This window comes from Lutra lutra, chromosome 12, assembly GCF_902655055.1.
Source record: "Lutra lutra chromosome 12, mLutLut1.2, whole genome shotgun sequence".
Lineage (NCBI taxonomy): Eukaryota > Metazoa > Chordata > Mammalia > Carnivora > Mustelidae > Lutra > Lutra lutra.
The window spans coordinates 91,120,049-91,138,998 of NC_062289.1; the positions used below are offsets into that span (position 1 = coordinate 91,120,049).

The 18,950-nt window shown below is 49.3% G+C and overlaps 1 protein-coding gene across 1 annotated transcript in view; it reads right to left on the reverse strand.

Moving 5' to 3' along the window:
• Positions 1–18,950, reverse strand: part of NOS1 (nitric oxide synthase 1) — a 171,552-nt gene that overhangs the window by 52,377 nt on the left and 100,225 nt on the right. Inside the window, 2 exon segments of the mRNA XM_047698064.1 lie at positions 1,014–1,142; positions 16,414–16,540. Coding sequence (XP_047554020.1) covers positions 1,014–1,142; positions 16,414–16,540 — 256 coding nt within the window.

An 18,950-nucleotide genomic window follows, 5' to 3' on the forward strand; every position in this document is an offset into this window, starting at 1 on the left:
GTGGGACGCTGACTGCAAAAAAGTAGCCCCAATTCTTCTGTGTCCTACAGTCACACCCTTCGCAGTGTGACTTAATAGCAATTCTCATTGAGGGATGGAGTCTAAATCCTCTCCCCTTGAAAGTGAGCTGGTTTTAGCCAATAGAAAATGGCAGAGGTGAGGCTGGGTCCACCCCATGCCTAGGCCTCAAGAGGTCTCATGGGTTTCTGCTCATTCTCTCTGAAAACCTCGCAACCACCACAGGAACAAGACCAAGTTAGCTTGTCGGAGCATGAGAGATCACATGAAACAGAGTTGAGTTATCCTAGTCGAGGCCACCCAGACCAGCCCACCCACAGCTGGCCTCTCAGGTGGACTGCTGATGCTTGAGATCAATTGAGAAGACAGGACCACCAAGCCAATCTGCAGACTTTTGAAAAATAATAAGTGGTTGTTGTTTATAAGCCACTGAGTTTTGGGGATGTTCGTTACACAGCAATAGCTAACCAATACAACATTCTTCCAAGAGGGTCATTTTCAATAAAAGTATAAAGCAACATGTTGCCTGGCTGGCTATTAAAAAAAATATGATATAAAAGTTCAGCTAAAACACAGTGAAAGCAAGGAAGGGCTTGTTCCATATTTCATCAGTGGTCAGGCGGTGAGAGACAGAGAAAATGTGTTCAGAACGAGCAACTCCTCTGCTTGGATTCTTTTGGGTTCAAGGTACCCAATAAAGTATTAATAATATTAATACTAAAAAATACTTAATAATAAAAAGTATTGCCATGAATGAGTCAGTAGCTACCAGCGGTTCTCAAATGGGAGCGGATTTCCCACCCAGGGGACACTGAGTGATATCTGGAGACATTTTTGTTGTCAGAACTTCAGCGGGGTGACTGACATCTTGTGGGGACAGGTCAGGAGTGATGGTACACCCCCCACAGTGCACAGGACAGTCCCCACAACAAAGACTTAGCCAACACCAAACGCAGTTAGTGTGAGGTGGGTCTACATTCTGCTGGCATACTTACCAGTGTGCTCTTAAGGTGAAGGGTGTCGGTGAGAACCACGTCAGTCTCCCAGTTCTTGACCTTGAGGAAGCGGGGGCACTTGGAGGGGCTGCCATTCTTTGTGGGAGACTGTTTTCCCGAGGCAGGGGGCTTGAGGGGAGGAGGAAGGATGGGACATTAGACAGGGTCCTGAGGGCACTGGAAAAGTGTCTCCACGGGGATGGGGAGTAGAGTCGCTTTTCCGGGAATCTTTCAGAGTCACTAAGTATCTGCACAGAGTAAGGACTCATTCTCCCAGAGTGATACATGCAAGGTGGCTGGGAACCTGGTCCCTCTGTCTATGCAGATGGAGGCACTGTGAAAAAGCCTTCTGGGTTCTGTTCTGCAGGGAGGGGCCAGGAACTCAAAGGTGGCCTCTCTGGTGTCCAGTACAGGTCCCAGCATAAATCAGGGACTCACTGAATGTTTGTTGAATGAGGAAATAACCAAGGGACGCTGTCAGCCTCTCTGAATGGTACCAGCTTTCAGGGCTGAGGAATCAAACCTGAAGCCAGGTCAAGTTTCTTGGGTGTTTGGGCTTTCCTGCTATAGTCCAAACTCACTACTTCTAGTGAGTACTAGGAAAACAGAAAAGATTCAATGAGAAAGTTTTGAAGCATAGAATATTTCACCCAAATTTCAGGTTTCTGCCTTTCAAAAATGCCAAGTGAGTCCCTGCCTCAGGGCCTTTGCACTGATGGGCCCCTCTGTGTTGAACAATTTCAGTCCCCCATTTGTCTTCACTTCCATATACAAAATGCCCAGTCGGTGGTGGGGGATAAGTCCTGAGCTCACCAATGTTGGCCCGTCCAGTTTAGACCTCATTAATAAGGATCACATTCAGTCTTGGATGTTTCTGAGTAATTGTCTACCTGCCTATGCATTAGACAAGCGTCACTCAGTCAGCAACTGGAAGGGAGAGGCAGCAGGCACACCCTGCCATGTCAGCTGAGCGAGAGAGGGAACACAAGCAAGTGTGGAGTGACACTCATTCCAAAGAATGGAGCACTGCACAGTGACCTTGCGGCAGGGTTTTCACACATTCAGGTGGTATTTATTGAGCACCTACTGTGTGCTAGGCATTGTTAGGCACTGGGGACACTGTAGTGAACAAGACAGAAAGTGCCCTGGCACAGTGAAGGGAGAGAAGCGGAGATAAATCATAAGTAAAGCCATACATGAATGATAGATTATCAGTTAGTGATAAGGATATAAGATGATGAGGGGAGAAAGGCAAGTGCAAAGGTCATGAGGTAGGGATACGCTTCAAAGGATCAGCAAGAAGGCCAGTGTGGCTGGAGTGTAGGAGTGTGGTTAGTGCCAGGAGATGGGTCCTCATTTTTTTGGCTTGGGAGAACTCAGGTGGGTGAGGAAGCTATGAATTACCATTTAGTGGGCTGAGTCCAGGAAAGAAATCATAGACTACACTGAAGGGCTAATACTGAAAACTGGCATTCAAGAAGCACTATAATAGTCAAGCAAAATCTTATCATGCCCGTTTTACAGATGAGGAAACTGAGGCACAGAGAGGTTAACTAGGTTGTCCGAGGTCACACAGCTAGTACACTGGAGCCAGGCATCAAATCCTGACAGTCTGCCCTGCAAACCATGTCCTCAACTGCTAGACTCTCCTGCCTCTTGGCCTCTTGGTCATCATGCATAATTCATTCATTCATTTGTTCATTCATTCATTCAGCATGAGTTTATTGAGTATCTCCTATGTTCTAAGCAAGGTTGCAAGGGCCAGGGCTACAGTGACAAACTAGACAGAGGTGATCTCTGTCCTCAGGGAGTTCAATGTACATTGCGGGGTGGGGGGAGGGACGACAGTTGTCACGGTCATTATAACCAAGTGCAATGGGTACTATAACGTGGGATGTTAGCAGTGTATAAGGGACTGTGGAAGCACACAGAAGAGGCACCTCACCCAGGGTATCTGACTCTTAAGTCAAGACCTGAAGGGCAAATAGGTGTTAATCAGGCAAAGAGAGAAGAGCTAGGTCTTGCAGGCCAAAAGACCTGCCTATGCAAAGGTCCTGAGATGAGAGCAAATCATAGCCTCCAGAACCGTGCAAGTGATAGCAGAGAACACATGGGAGGTGCCATGACTTCCTGCGGTGGCCAGATCCAGTAACCCCCAGTGGTTCCCATCTCAGTGCTGGGCCTCACCATCCATCTGCCTGTGCAAGCCACAGGTGGGAGCTATCCTGGACATCATTCTCTTTATCCCCTGCACCTGATCCATCCCCAAGCCCAACCATTTTAGCTTCACAATAGCTCTAGAATCCACCGCTTCCTTGTTCTCGATCTTGTTCTCCCTGGCCAGACCAGCATCATCTTTCACTTGGATGAATGCAATCACCTCCTGAATGCTGGCCACCGCATACCGCTACTGGCGTTCTAATCCATGCCAGTAGACTAGGGCACTATAATCTTTTTTTTTTTTTAAAGATTTTATTTATTTATTTGACAGACAGAGATCACAAGTAGGCAGAGAGGGAGAGGGGGGAAAGCAGGCTCCCTGCTGTGCAGACAGCCCGATGTGGGGCTCGATCCCAGGACGCTGGGATCATGACCTGAGCTGAAGGCAGAGGCTTTAACCCACAGAGCCACCCCGGTGCCCCTAGAGCACTATAATCTATACAGTCATCTACAGTACACCTGTTAGTCCTATCAGTGCTACCATCGCCACAAGTGTGACTAGTCTGATCACACCAGGAGCAGAAGAAGGATGCAGAAGAATTCTTCCCTTCGCTCTCATTTGTACTTCCTGCCTGCTAAGCTCCAAGCTATTTTCCTTCTGTCCCCTCGTGAAGCCGCACGGACAGCTCCACTTCCTTTGAAAGCCTGGCCAGACAGACCCAGTGCTTTTTTTTTTTTTTTTTTTTTTTTAGATTTTTATTTATTTATTTGACAGACAGAGATCACAAGTAGGCAGAGAAGCAGGCAGAGAGAGAGAGAGAGGGAAGCAGGCCTCCTGCTGAGCAGAGAGCCCGATGCGGGACTCGATCCCAGGACCCTGAGATCATGACCTGAGCCGAAGGCAGCGGCTTAACCCACTGAGCCACCCAGGCGCCCAGACCCAGTGCTTCTTTAAGCTCTGTCTCCACTACGGTCTCCTCCAGCCGATACGCAGGTGATGGAAGTCACATCTTTGGGCAGGATTTGGTAGCAACTAATTCCTCTGACCATGCCAAGAGCCTGCAGCCAGGAGAACCCCCCCAAAAAAATTCGGACCTAGCCCAAGTGGGAGGCACCCCAGCCGTCCTCCCTGAAGACTGAGCATCACCCAGCCAGTTTGCAAACTCTCTTGACCATCCCCATGGCTGCCCCAGGGGCTGGGGAGTGGCTGGAATCCCAGACCGGGGTCGGGGTGGGTATCAGATGCAGTGCTAGCGCTGGGGTCGGGCCCAGGACCTGTGCAGGGGGTGGGAGGGCAGACAGGTGGGGAGCACAGGGAGGCGGGGGGAGGAGGTGTGGGGTGCGGCCGGTGGGTGGGCAGCCAGCAGGTTGAAAGGGTGCGGCAGGAGTGACGTAACCGGCATTGGGAAAGAGTCCGTCTGCTGAGGTTCCAGATGTGCAAGGGGTGGTCACTACGAGCCGAGAAACTGGGGACCCGGGCGTGAGCTGTGCCTTTCCACCCTGGGCTGTGCTGAGCTTCACACTTGAAACCAGGCATTAGGAGGCCCCTGGCAGGGCTGTTGTACTTGGGGCTTTGATGTTTTAATTAGCCAGCAGTAATATTAGATGACTCAGGAGGGGACAAATGGGGAGATTAATATAGCAGTCAGGGGCCCTGCATGGGGGATGCAAATGACTTTTCTGAGTGGGGACGGAAATGTTCTCACTAAAAATGCAGATTAGGGCACTTGTGAGTTATTAAGCTGTGGACAGGGCACAAGTGGGCTTTGGGCAGCAGCTACACATGTCTTTTTCTAGATTTGTGTCTGCGGTGGCCAGTGGAAGCTTTTCAGGTGGCAGGAGGTATGGCTAGATCTCCGTGGGCTCTGTGGGAGGGTTGCCTGGGATGTTTGGTCCTAAATGGGGCCAGGAGGCTCTGAGCTTGTGGGCATTTCAAAGGCTCTGGCAAAACCTCTTTGCTTCTGGAGGCTGCACGGGCTCTGAAGAAATGGACGGCAATGGTCTTGTGCCCAAGAGGAGAGAGCGAGGCGAGGTCCTATAAGCCCAGAGCCCTGAGCCCGGAATTCAGCTTTGTAGGCACCCTGACACCCTTTCCCTCTGCCCTCTCCGCCCTTCTCTCCTCCCTCCCTTCAACAAATAACCTGTTGAGCACCTGCTATGTGCCAGGGACTCATGTTCTTGGTCCTACCATGGTCCCCACTCTCATCCCACAACGGGGGAAGCCTCGTCCAGCTGCGTGCAGGGTTCTGCAAACTGCAGCCTGTGGGCCAAAGCTCGACCACTGCCTGTTTTCACACATCCCAGAATCTAAGGATGGTTTCTTCATTCTTCGCCTGACGAATAAAGGTATCAAAAGCAGACTGATGTTTCAAGACATATACAAGATACAGGAAGTTCAAATTTCAGTGTCGGTAAATAAAGTTTTATTGGCACACGGTGACACTCATTTGTTCTTCTTCTTCTTTTTTTTTTAAGATTTTATTTGAGAGAGAGGATGAGAGACCGAGAGATCACAAGCAGGAGGGGGGTAGAGGGAGAAGCTGACTCTCCACGGAGCGGGGAGCCCGATGCGGGACTTGATCCCAGGACCCTGGGATCATGACCTGTGCTGAAGGCAGAGGCTTTAACCCACTAAGCCACCCGGGCACCTCAGACTGCAGGCTCTTGAGCCAAGGAATTGACCTCCAGGGGCTGACTGCTTAGGTTGTTTCACTTATGTCCCCATCTGCTTAAACGGCACAGCATTAGAGATCTTTCCTGATCACCCTTTAAAACAGTGCCCCACCCCTGATATCCTCTGCTCCCTTCGCATGCTTTATTTTTCTTCAAGGCACGTTTCACTGCGCTTGCGAGGGTATACGTATCTGCATGTATCTACGTCTTATGACTTACAGATCTGTATATATAAAGTCTATGGGTACTTAGATACAGATTGAGTTTTCCGCCTACCCACTGTCTACTTTGCTCTATGTCCAGCCCCTAGACCAGTGTCCAGCCCATAGTACATACTCAACAAACACCTGAGGTCCACCACGGACTGAACTGCTTCCCTCCTGAATTCATATGCTAAAGCCCTAACCTGTTGGAGCCAGGACCTTGAGAAGTACTAAGATGAAAAGAGGCCATAACAGGGGTGCCTGGGTGGCTCAGTCAGTTAAGTGTCTGCCTTCGGCTCAGGTCATGATCCTGGGGTCTTGGGATCGAGCCCTGCATTGGGCTCTCTGATCAGTGGGGAGCCTGCTTCTGCCTCTGCCCCTGCTCTTTCCCCCCTGCTTGTGTGCTCTCTCTTAAATAAATAAATAAAACCTTAAAAAAAAAAAAGGAGAGGTCATAAGAGTAGGACCTAATCTGATACGATTGGTGGCCTTATAAGAAGAAGAGAAACCCTCCTCTCTTTCTCTCTCCACGCACACGCAGAAAGGCAGAGTAAGGACACAGTGAAGGTGGCCGTCTCCAAGCCAGGATAGGAGCCCTCGCCCGACAATACCATGCTGGTGGCTTGACCTCAGACTGCTAACCTCCAGAACTATAAGAAATAACTTTCTACGTCTATGCCACCCAGCCTGTGGTATTTCGCGATGGCAGCCCAAGTCAACAACACGCAATCTAAGTGCATTTCAAAATCGTAGAGCCCCTTGGATGCTAAGCCAAAGGCTTTTGTCTTGATTGAGTAGAGAATGGGGGACTCTTGAAGCTGCCTGATGGAGGGGGGGAGCTTCTCAAAGCTAAGGGTTAGGACACATGACTGCAGGGGTTGTGGGAGGGAGAGGGTGAAGGCAGAGAGACCCATGGCAGGAGGGTGGAGGGGGGACAGCGGGGTGGGGAGGGTGGATGCCATGGTGCATGGGGGAAGCCGGGAGGGCAGAGCATAGCTGCAGCAGCTGTGATGGGGTGGGAGTTGCAGGAGAGTAGGGTGCCAGAAGCAGAACAGCCAGCCCCAGGCGTGGGAGAGGGTGGGAGGACAAGGGACAAAGTCAACACTGACTCGGAGGCTCCCTTGGGAGTGGGAGGATGGTGAGCCTTCTGCAGAAGTTGGAGGGAGGGGGGCTTTTAAGGCAAGAAGACAGACACAAGACGTCAGAATCTGGAAGATCTAGAAACAGAAGCCAAGCACCTTGCCCTTCCCCAATTATGGGCTGTCACAGTCAGGAGCCTCACTGTAAACTGGGGACAAGCACGTGACAGCAGGAAGGGAGGGCTCTCGGGAGATACAACATTTTAGGAATTTTTCGGGTCCAAACTGTGTCCCTCCCAGATTCATAGGCTGGTGTCCTAACCCCCAGCACCTCAGACTATGGTCTTATTTGGGGTCTCTAGTGAGGTCATTAAGTTAAAATGAGGTCTTTTGGGTGGGCCCTATGCCACTTATAAAGAGGGGAAATTTCGAGACAGACACACACACAGGGACAAGGCCGCACAAACACAAGGATGCCATCCACAAGCTCGGAAAGAGCCCTGGGGAGGATTCTCCCTCATGGCCCCCGGAACCACCCAACCTGTCAACACCTTGATTTCAGGAGATCGCCAGCCTCCAGAACGTTCCTGCTGTTTAAACCACCCAGTCTGTGATGTTTTGTGATAGCAGCCCTAGGAAACAATCCAGGAGCTAGAGTCCAAACCTGTACGAAGCAAGTAGCTTCTGACTCTGACTGTTGGCGCCTGGGACAGCGTCTCCCTTCTAGGCCTGCAGCAGCCTGTCCTGCTTGGATCGTCCTAAAATGAGGGTAGCCTCCTGGGGCTGAGCTGGGGACCATGCCAGCCACCCCAGGGGCCAGACACACACATCGTACCCTCCACGGCCATCTCAAGCAGCACCATGGGCAGCAAGCGTAACCGGGTTGTGAGCTATGGCCCGTCAGGGTCCAGGACGGCAGACACATATATAAGCAGGCAGGCACCCATCTGTGCGATGAAAAAAACTGCTCCTTATAAAACTTAACCAACTGTGTTTCGGACCTTCCAGTATAATTTCCTAGTAGTGTATTCAAAGCGTTATTTCTAAAGCGATTCATTCTGTATAATAACTCCAAGGAAGCTCGAAATCACTGATTCTCTGCCCTCTTCTCACCCCCCCCCACCCCGCCCCCCGATTCAACAGGCTATTTTCTGTGGAGGGTAATTACAAGGAGGTGCTCCACAGCCAGACCAGCTATCCCACAGCTGGGATAGACAAGGGCCTCTGCACGGAAGGGGTCTTTAAGTTACGTCTTTAAGGGGTCTTTAAGCACGTTAAGTTACGTTGCTGAGTAGATGCTGACGTGGCACTGATATTGCAAAGTGGCCAGATGCTATTAGACAACTTTGAACTTGGTCCCATTACCAGACCAAATGTATATGAGCATGATGAATTGATTTTAAAAGAAATCCTGTAATGATCTTGTGGCCCATCCCCGTTCTACTACATTTGTACTATGTGCATGTGTTGATTAAAAGCATTCACTTGCTAAATATTTAAAATGCACAAGGCTGCAATCATGTTTTGAGCTTTTTACCTTACAAGGTATCTTGTGATACTCAGAAAAGGAAAGTCCTATGAACCTCTGAGAATCTCTGTTTGGAGAGGTGTCCATTTGCACAGTGTGGAAGAAAAAGGACTTTGACTTAACATGGCTTATCTGGGAAAAGAACATGAATGTGGTTTGACGCCGTGAATAAGCGTGGGAGTGGTATCGCCGATTCCTGAACCAGACATCATTGTCCCACTGGAAACAGTTGGGACAGCTTGCTTTGAATACACTCGCTATTAAAACAAACAGTTAGCAAAATATGTGGAAATTCCTGCAGGGCTGAACCCAAACCCCCATCAATTCAGGCCCCGCTTCCTGGCTCTGCCCTGGCTCTGCCTACCTGGGGTAGCAGGACCTGAAGGGCTGGTCTCATGGCTAAGTGACCGAGAAGGAGCCCGAGGGTCACCAGCTGGTGATGGCGTGGGTAGAGGGAAGCAAAATATCAGCAAGGTTTGGATTCTGCTGTCACTGGGGGCTGAGGGAGACTCCGTTCCACATCCGTTCCCAGAAAGTATCTTTGTTGAGGCTTTTTCTTGGTGTCCAGTTTGAGAGCATCCTATGACAGTGTGATAACTGCTGTGTGTGTGTGATGTCTGTAGCTCCTCTCAGAAGTGGAAGTTTCTGGAAGTTTCTGGAAGTCAAGGCAACCATTTGATGAAAAGACAATGCCCAGATGGTGAACTTCTCAACATCCATCATGAGCAATGTTTAGCAAATGCCTATTCAGTGGCTGAGTGGGGCTATGCTGCTGCATATCTCCTCCTCCTCGTGGTGACCCATCTTTGGGAGGGGAAGACAGAGGCTCTAAGAGGTGAAATGACTATCTTCAAATTAACTGCTAACAGGCAACAGAGCAGGCCGTGGGATTCAGGCCCTCAAGGGCTGGGCCTTTCCACTGTAGACCCCGGCTGCCGGCCCCTGTGGACTCCTAGAGCCTGACCCCTGGCACTGCAGCAGAAAGACACACGCTGCCGCTGCCTTGATCACGATCAACAAGGATGACGATGGAGTCACAAAGGGAGAGGGGGCAGCTCTGTCACCGAGACTAGCCGGCTACTCACATTCCCTTTCCAGGCACAGAGATGTGCTTCCTGCCCTCTCGGTCTCACGTTAGCCATACAACAATGAGCAGAAAAACTGTACCTAAACAAACCTGACCAGAATCAGCCAAAGGAAACAACAGCAACAACGACAATAATAATAATGATGATGATGCACATTTTCGGGGCCCTCATTCTGTGCGGGGCCTTTAAGAATTAAGAGCGGGCTGTGGGGCTCTGCCCCTCACTAGTCACGTGACCTTCCTCAAGCGAACCCTCTGTGCCTCAGTTCAGTCATCTGTAAAATGGGGGCGACAGTACTTTATTGGGTTGGGGTGGGGGGGGGCACTCCGTGAGACCGGGGACCTGAGGTGCTCAGCACCGCGCCGGACGGGGCTCAACACACATTATCAGCTGCTATTTTCACCTCCCCAGAACTGGACAAGCCTGTTAGGAAAGGGGGCCTCCGTGCAGATGCTGTTTTGTAGTCTGACCAAGGTCACCGGGAGGAGGAGACCCAAACAGAGAGGTCCCCAGAGCTGGGGCTGGGGAGTCCAAGAGTCTGAATGGCCACGCCCTACAACGGGGCACGGGGATCCACATTATTGTTATTTTTACCCTGCTGTCATTAACGTGACTGTTTCCCGACAGCTGGCTGGATGTCGCGGAGAGGCAGGGAGTGTCGCCGGTTTTGCCTTCACTGAGATGCAGCAGCCCGGCTGGGGCTGGCTGCCTGCTTTCGGCTTTTTGGCCAAAGCCAGCACCCGCTGGACAGCTGCGGTGCGTGCCTGGGCGGAGAGGCGCCCTGTCCCCCCTCTGATCCTCTGATCGCTGGGGACCCACAAGCACTCCCCCTCCCCTCGCCTCCTAATTTGGGGCTTTCTAGGCACTGGGATAATGCTAACACTTCATAGTACAGAAAAGCTTCTCAACAGATTTTGACATTTTGAAAGCAGCTAGCAAGCCCCGTGTCCCCAGTGGTGAGGAAATGCCAGGCTCCAGATGAGGTGGTGGGCAGGGGGATTTTGATGTACCAGTCATCTATCTGATTACCTGATTGCCAGTGTCGGCAAGAGGCTGGAGAGAAGGGCAGAGAGTTGAATAAGTCAGGGGAGCCGTATTGGAAATCCCACCTCCCCCAGGCCCAAGATCCTTCCTCACATCCGTGAAGCAGACTGATGCTTAATAAGTAACTGAAAAATAGACATTCGGCCCTGAAGCAGGACACAATTCACCCTTTCCCCCTTCGGAAAGCAAATCAGGCAGGTAAGGAAAAAATTGCCTAATAAGAAGGGAAGCACAGGGGCGCCTGAGTGGCTCAGTCAGTTAAGGACCCAATTCTTGATTTTGACTCAGGTCATGATCTCGGGGTCGTGAGATCGAGCCCCGCATCGGCCTCTGCTTGGGCATGAAGTCGGCCCAAGATTCTCTTTCCCTTTCCATCTGCCCCTCCCTTTCAAATAAGTAAAATCTTTTTTTAAAAAAGATTTTATTTATTGGGGCACCTGGGTGGCTCAGTGGGCTAAAGCTTCTGCCTTCGGCTCAGGTCATGATCCCAGGGTCCTGGGATTGAGCCCCGCATCAGGCTCTCTACTCAGCAGAGAGCCTGCTTCCTCTTCTCTCTCTGCCTGCCTCTGCCTACTTGTGATCTGTCAAATTAATAAATAAAATCTTTAAAAAAAGATTTTATTTATTTATTTGAGAGAGAGAGAGAGCACAAGGTGGGAGGGGAAGAGAGGTTAGAGGGAGAGGGAGAAGCAGATTTCCCACTGAGCAGGGAGCCCAACTCACTCGATCCCAGGACACGGGGATCATGACCTGAGCCGAAGGTAGATGCTTAACCGACTGAGCCACCCAGGTGCCCGTAAATAAATAAATCTTTAAAAAAAAAAAAAAAAGAAAAGAAGAAGGGAAGCAGAGAAGGGCTTGATTCAAATACTGAGGTTTTGCAGAGAGAATGGACCAATGGCAGTTTCTCAAGTCATTTACATAGGGTAGCATTTTCACTTAAGAGGATTATTATGTAAAGGGCCTTAAGAATGGTGTCAAAAGTCCATATGTGGGGCGCCTGGGTGGCTCAGAGGATTAAAGCCTCTGCCTTCGGCTCAGGTCAGGATGCCAGGGTCCTGGGATCGAGCCCCGCATCGGGCTCTTTCCTTGGTAGGGAGTCTGCTTCCTCCTCTCTCTCTCTGCCTGCCTCTCTGCCTACTTGTGATCTCTCTCTGTCGAATAAATAAATAAAATCTTAAAAAAAAAAAAGTCCATATGTGTCCCAGGCGGTATCAGCACTAAAGATGACCTCAGAGGTCCAACAATGATCCTTAGCAAGAAAAAAAAAAAAAAAGCAGTGTATCCTGTATCTGCCACAGTGGTTCCTTTTACTATAATACCTTTTCCTACTTTCTACTTGGCAAATTCCTGTATGACCTTCCAAACCCAGTTCAAATGTTACCTCTTCAGCTAAACATTTCCTAATACCTGCTGAGGTATTTATGTTCCCACAGTGTTTTGTGTCCCTTTGTATTTTAGGATTAAATGCACTGTACTGGTGTCTGTCTCCCCACATTCATCTGTGAAGGTCTTATGGGAGGGAGGGCGAGGTTTAGTCATCTTTGTTTCTACCCCAGGGCTACACATGTGGCAGGGGTCAGGTAAAGGTATGGTGATGGGGGAGCTGATTTATTCTATCTACCAGCCCAGGCCAGAGAGAGTTTTTAAAGGGATGTTAAAGACGAGCGTTACACGGGTCGGTTAAGCATCAGCCTTCGGCTCAGGTCATGAACCTAGGGTCCTGGAATCGGGTCCCATGTCGGGCTCCCTGCTCAGCGGAGAGCTGCTTCTCCCTCTCCTCCCTGCTCCTGCTCCTGCTATCTATCTTAAAATAAAGGAAAAAAGAAAAGAAAAGAAAAAAAAAAAAGGAGAAGACGAGCATTACAGTCATTCACACACTGTGTTCTGGTGACGAGGGACTTGAGTCTCACTGGCTGTACCGACTGCGGAAACCGTTAGCAAGAAAAATCACCACTAGATAGAGATGAACATCTCAGCCTCCAGAGACCGCCTGAAGAGAGGGTGCTTCTGTGGCTGATTTTCCTTGACTCCGGATAGAGGAGAGAATCAAGAAGGAAGGGGCAGACCTCACAGACCTTCTTTCTCTTGTCTAGCCTGTATCCACCCTGCTTCCCCTGGACTCTGTCCCCTTTGGCCCCGTCCTTGGGGAAAATGCAGACCAGCTGTTTTTTTCACCTGCCCGGTCTCTTCCTGACTCAGGAAGGCAGGTAGTAGCTGGGTCTCTCTTTGTATTATTAACAATGCTAACCCCCCCGCAGATGCCTAAAAAAGCAGCGAATGTGGGTTACAACTGGGAGGAAGGAAGCCGGTCCCGGGAGCTCCAGGTAAAGTGGCTTTGAGCAGGTAGAGAAGAAGCTAGGCATATACGCCGGTCTTTTAGGGTAGAAAGAAGAACATTACGTTTTTTATTAATTTGCCTGGCCTGGGAAACATTTCTCAGCACTGTGGCTATGGAGATGTCTAGCAGGAAGTAACAGGGCTGCTTCCATAGCACTGGGCTGGGACTCAAATATAACCAGCCACTTAGATCTCTACCCTCTTCCAGCTGAATCTCTGAGACGCATTTGGAAAACTGAGGCACAGACAACCGAGTCAGGGTGATCTTGATAGCCGGTGGTTTTGGGGTCAAAACGACACTGAGGATTTGCCGGTGATAAAGGAGAGAATGTACCTCCTGGCACGGCTGATCTGTATGTCATGAATCCAGGAGCTCCCAATTCTAAAACTGTCTTATCCTTAGGAAGATGTGATTGTTCCTACCTTGCCCAGCACCGTCTCTCCTTCTCCAGACAAACGGAACGACCATTTTTGAGGAGCTCTAAGGCAAGTTCTCAGCACCTCTTCCTGATGGCTATGGGCAAATTGTTTAAGCCCCTCTGACTCCCAAATGCATATGTTGAAACCTAATCCCCAAGGTGGGGGTATTCGTGGGTGGGGGCTTGGGGAAGGGATTAGATCACCTTCTAAAAGAGACCCAGAGAGATGCTTCTTCTGCCCTGTGAGGACACAGCGAGAGAAGACCTCTGCCATGAACCAGGAAGTGGGCTCTCAGCAGACCCTGAACTGCTGTTGCCTTGATCTTGGACTTCCCAGCCTCTAGAACTGTGAGAAATAAATGTGTTTTTTGTAAGCCACCCAGTTCATGGAATTCTGGAATTAGAGCAGCCTGCCTGACCTAAGACACTGATCATTGCATCATGAAGCTCTGAAAAGAGGGCCAGTGGTCTTATTAATCACTTCTGCCCCGTTCCCAATATTGAGAGCCCCACTCCTCAGGCCTGAAGTTCAAGATTATAGTTTCTAAGCTATCACTGTCAAGTCGAGGTAAGCAGCATAAAAGGAAATGGCCATCATCCTGTCGTTGCTTAGAATTCAGCAGTGACTTTAAGGGTCTTTCTCGTGGGGTCAAAGCATCCTCTGCTTTGTCTCTGTAGGTCAGGTCTCAGGAGTTAATGCAAACCAGCAGTTACAAACTCTGACACCTGGAGGGATAGGTACGTAGATAAGGTAAATTAGCAAAGGAGGCTAGCTAATTTCAAGATGAAACACTCGGCTGCATATTAAACACATAAGAATATTCTTCATTTCTGTAAAACAAGAAATCTTTCTCGTGTTTCCTAAAACATACAAACCTCCTGGTTTATTTTTACCTGCCACTTATAATCAAGTGATGGATATAAAAATATTTCCCTTTCATCCTAAGAAAACCAGTAGTACTAATGTTACAAAAAGTAACAACAGACATTGGTCTTAAGGGGAGGGGTACAATAGGGAGTGGTGGGGATTGTGGCAAACTGGAAAGCCCATGCTCTGTCCATGCAGATTATTGTCTCATAAGAATATAGGCTCGAGGTGGTCAGAGTGTCCACCTTTTTTAAGAGAAGCTGTGAATACAACACATATAAAATTTTAGAACACTGGCAGTAAATTCAAAGTACAAATACAAATTATCCTTTAAGGCAATATAGTACAGACCTAACAAATCATGTCCAGAGCCTGGGTCTAGCCTGAGGCTGTCTCTTTCTGTTCTTCTTCTGTCTTGCAAGGATTTGAATTATGGCAATACCCCTTTCTTTTCAGTTAAGAAAGGAAATACAAAGAAGAATGTTAACTTTATTTGCTCGATTAGTCATGAATGGAAAATAGCCCCCTCACAGCTCACGGTGTGGCCCTGAGTTTTGAGGACAGCATAATAGATGTCTCTATTGGTGTTCCTCCTCCAAGCATTCCTAGATGTCTCTGCAAGAGGGTGAGTCACTAGCCAGGGGGAGCATAGCTCTGACCTACCGCAGAATCCTGACATCCTTATCTTCCTGGCTAGCTATCAGCCCTTAAGGAAAGCAATCCCCGCTGAGGCTCTGGAATGTTCCCTCCTCCCCTTGGGAGGCTATGTAGAGAGGCTTTGGGTCATTGCTCAGGTGAGCTGGTAGTGAACGGTGCCATCCATCCAGATACATCAGATACCTGGCCCCCTGCCCCGTCCCATCCAGGGTGGATGAGAATAAGGTGACTTGGGCCATCTCCCTGTTCTGACCTCCCACACACCATTCCTCCCATAAATTGTTGCAGTGCAGAGGATAGGTAGCAAATTCGTCTGCTTTAATAGGGTTGCAATGGCCTGGTCTGTGAGCTGTCCAAGCCGGTGAGAATGAGGCACTGCCTATCTCTAGCCAAATCTCTCTATGCTCAGAAACAACATCGACTCAGCTGTCAAAACACACCTCAGCAAACTGGCAAAGACCGAAAAGTTTGATAATACGTTAGACTGGTGAGGCTGTGGGGACACCATTGCTCTCCTGCTTAGCTGGTAGGATTGGGACAATGTTTACGGTGAGCCATTTCTCCATTTCTGCCCCAATCACAAATGTATATGATCGTTGAGCCAGCAATATCATGTCTAGGAATTTATGCTGTTGAAAAGATTGCCCATGTGCCATGTGGGGCATTTAGGCAATGTCATGGCAGAATACCGGCAAGGACCTGAGTGTCCATTATGGAGGACTGGCTCAGTAGGTATGGCAGAGCCATGCAATGGAATATTATACAGCTGTGAAAAAGAGCCAGGCCTCCCCTCCCCCACAAATTGGGGGTAATCACCAGAATATGTTGGTAAGTGAAAAGCGAGGTGCAGAGAAATATGTATAATGTGTTCTCATTTGCATGAAAACAGTGTGTGTGTGTGTGTGTGTGTGTGTGTGTGTGTGTGTGTGAGAGAGAGAGAGAGAGAGAGTCTATGCGTAAAGTATTGTGGAAAGAACCACAGAAATGATAAATATTGCTGGAATTGCTGGAATGTGGCTGGAATTAGGGGAGAGAGGAAAACTTTTTACCGTGTATCTTTACTTTCTAAATTTGGGATGTGAATGGCATGGGAGTGCCTCTGTTGGTGAAAACAGAATTGAATTTCAAAAAATGGCAAGATCATGAACAAAGCAAAACAAAGCCAAAACCCATCTCCTAGGAGGCATGCTCCTGGCCTCAGAGCCCCTGAGCTCTCTAGGCGTGGTGGATCATTCCCATCCCAACATGGTTTGACATTGCCATCTCCTCCCCTCCTCTTCATGCCAGGGAAGGTTTAGGGAGCCGTGCAGTGTGGGAGCCAAGCTGGCACCATCCGCTTACCTGCTCCTTCTCTGAATACGGGTTGTTGAGGATCACGGGCACATGGTCCTTCCCCCACAGGTCACTGAAGACTCGGTCATTCTCCACACCAAGGGGCAGTGGTTTGTGTGACTTGCCATCCACACCTCTGGAAGACAATATAGGGGAAGTGAGAAAGGCATGATCTCAGGGGGGACAGGCTGATGGCCCCGGTCTACAAGACCTACATCTGTACAGAATTTCTACAGTCACCCTCAGGACTCTGCATGGAGCCAACACGCTGTGGGTGCCCAGCTTGCTGCTCAGCAGAATCACCAGCAACATGTGGGAACGCAGGTAGCCCCCTCGTCAAGCACAGAGGTAAGCTCACGGACGTTGGCGCTGATGGCTGGTACACATCCAACTTTGTGGGCATCACTTCCAGATGGCTACAACCTGGCCTTGGTCCTCCTTCTCACTTCCCCATTTCAAAGATCCAGGGACACAGAAGGCTCATCCCCTGGCAGAGCCCTGGACAACTTCAGATGTAGGAGGCAGGACAGACAGAGAAAACAACAAGCCCCCGGGGGAGTGGGTGATTGGTCATCCTAATTCTGAATAAGCACTAATAATGAGACGAATGATAGCTGCGCCAAGATAAACAGAAATGATTCTGAAAATGAGGGGAACAGAGCAACAAAATAAATAAGACCATAAAAATGATAGCTAGTGTTTATTAAGCATTTATGTGTCAAGCACCTTACAAGGGTTTTAATTTAATCCTTTTGACAACTATGAGGTAGGGATGGATATTAACGACGTTTTATGGATGTTGTAAGCGAGACAGACACTAAGATGCTCAGGGTCACAGTTTTTCAGTCCAGTATTCACAGCCATTCTGAATTGGAGGCTCTCATTATCATCATTCATCAGCATCATCATCACCCTCATCACCATCACCACCACCCTCATCACCATTACCACCACCACCACCCTCATTACCATCACCATCATCACCACCATCACCCTCATCACCATCACTACCACCACCCTCATCACCATCGCCATCATCACTACCACTCTCATCACCATCACCACCACCATCACCCTCATCACCATCACCACCACCACCCTCATCACCATCACCACCACCACCCTCATCACCATCACCAGCATCACCACCACAACCCTCATCACCATCACCACCACCCTCATCACCATCAACATCATCAGCACCACCCTCATCACCATCACCGTCATCACCACCACCACTCTCATCAACATCAACATCAACATCATTACCCACCACTCTCATCACCAGCATCACCACCACCACCCTCATCACCAGCATCACCACCATCACCCTCATCACCATCACCACCACCACCCTCATCACCATCACCATCATCACTACCACTCTCATCACCATCACCACCACCATCACCCTCATCTCCACCACCACCCTCATCACCATCACCAGCATCACCACCACCACCCTCATCACCATCACCACCACCCTCATCACCATCAACATCATCAGCACCACCCTCATCACCATCATCACCACCACCACTCTCATCAACATCAACATCATTACCCACCACCCTCATCACCATCACCAGCATCACCACCACCACCCTCATCACCATCACCAACATCACTGTCATCACCATCACTACCAACACCAAGATCACCATCATTACTATTGTCATCATCACCATCACCACCATCACCACCATCATCACTATCACCACCACCATCATCACTATCACCATTATCACCATCAATACCACCACCACCACCATCACATTAACAGAATCACTATCATCACTATCACCATCCCCAGTACCATCACATCATCATCATCACCATCATCACTATTGCCATCAACACCATTGCCACCACCACCCAAACTTCCACTGATACCACCACCACCACCATTATTCTGATGATCATCACCATCCAGCTTCTCCTCGTCCGCATAACCATCATTGCCATAATCACTCTCATCATTACCATCATCACCATCACTACCAGTATCACCACCCTCCTCCATTGTCACCATCATTAGCATCTTCATTACCATAATCATAATCTTCATAATCATCATCGGATAAGGAGATGGAGGCCCAGAGAGGTTAAATCATTAGCCCAAATTACACAGCTATGTGCAGGAGTTGGGATTCAAACCCAGACTTGTTCTCTAAGTGCTGACTTCTTAACTGCAAAGCTTTCCTGGCTCTCTGCTCTTGAACTCAGATTCAGGAGGAGACAATCTCAGCTAGGTTCCGCAGCCTGGTCATCCTCTAAAGATGGAGATAAGTCATGGCTGAGATGGAACTGACTTCATATCACAATCCAGACCTTCTGACCTGCTCTGCCTCACCTCTGTCCTTCTTCCCTCTGAGCTCTGTCCTCCTGCTTCCTGACAACGGGCCTCTTTTTAACCCTCCCATCCACTTTCAGTCTGACTATAACATCTGTCTGCTCCCCAGCCTTCGGGCACTGTGGCTTCTCTGAGCCCCTCTTGATTTTGGTCCCAGGTATCAAGGCTGACCCTTACCTAGCCCTTTGCTCTA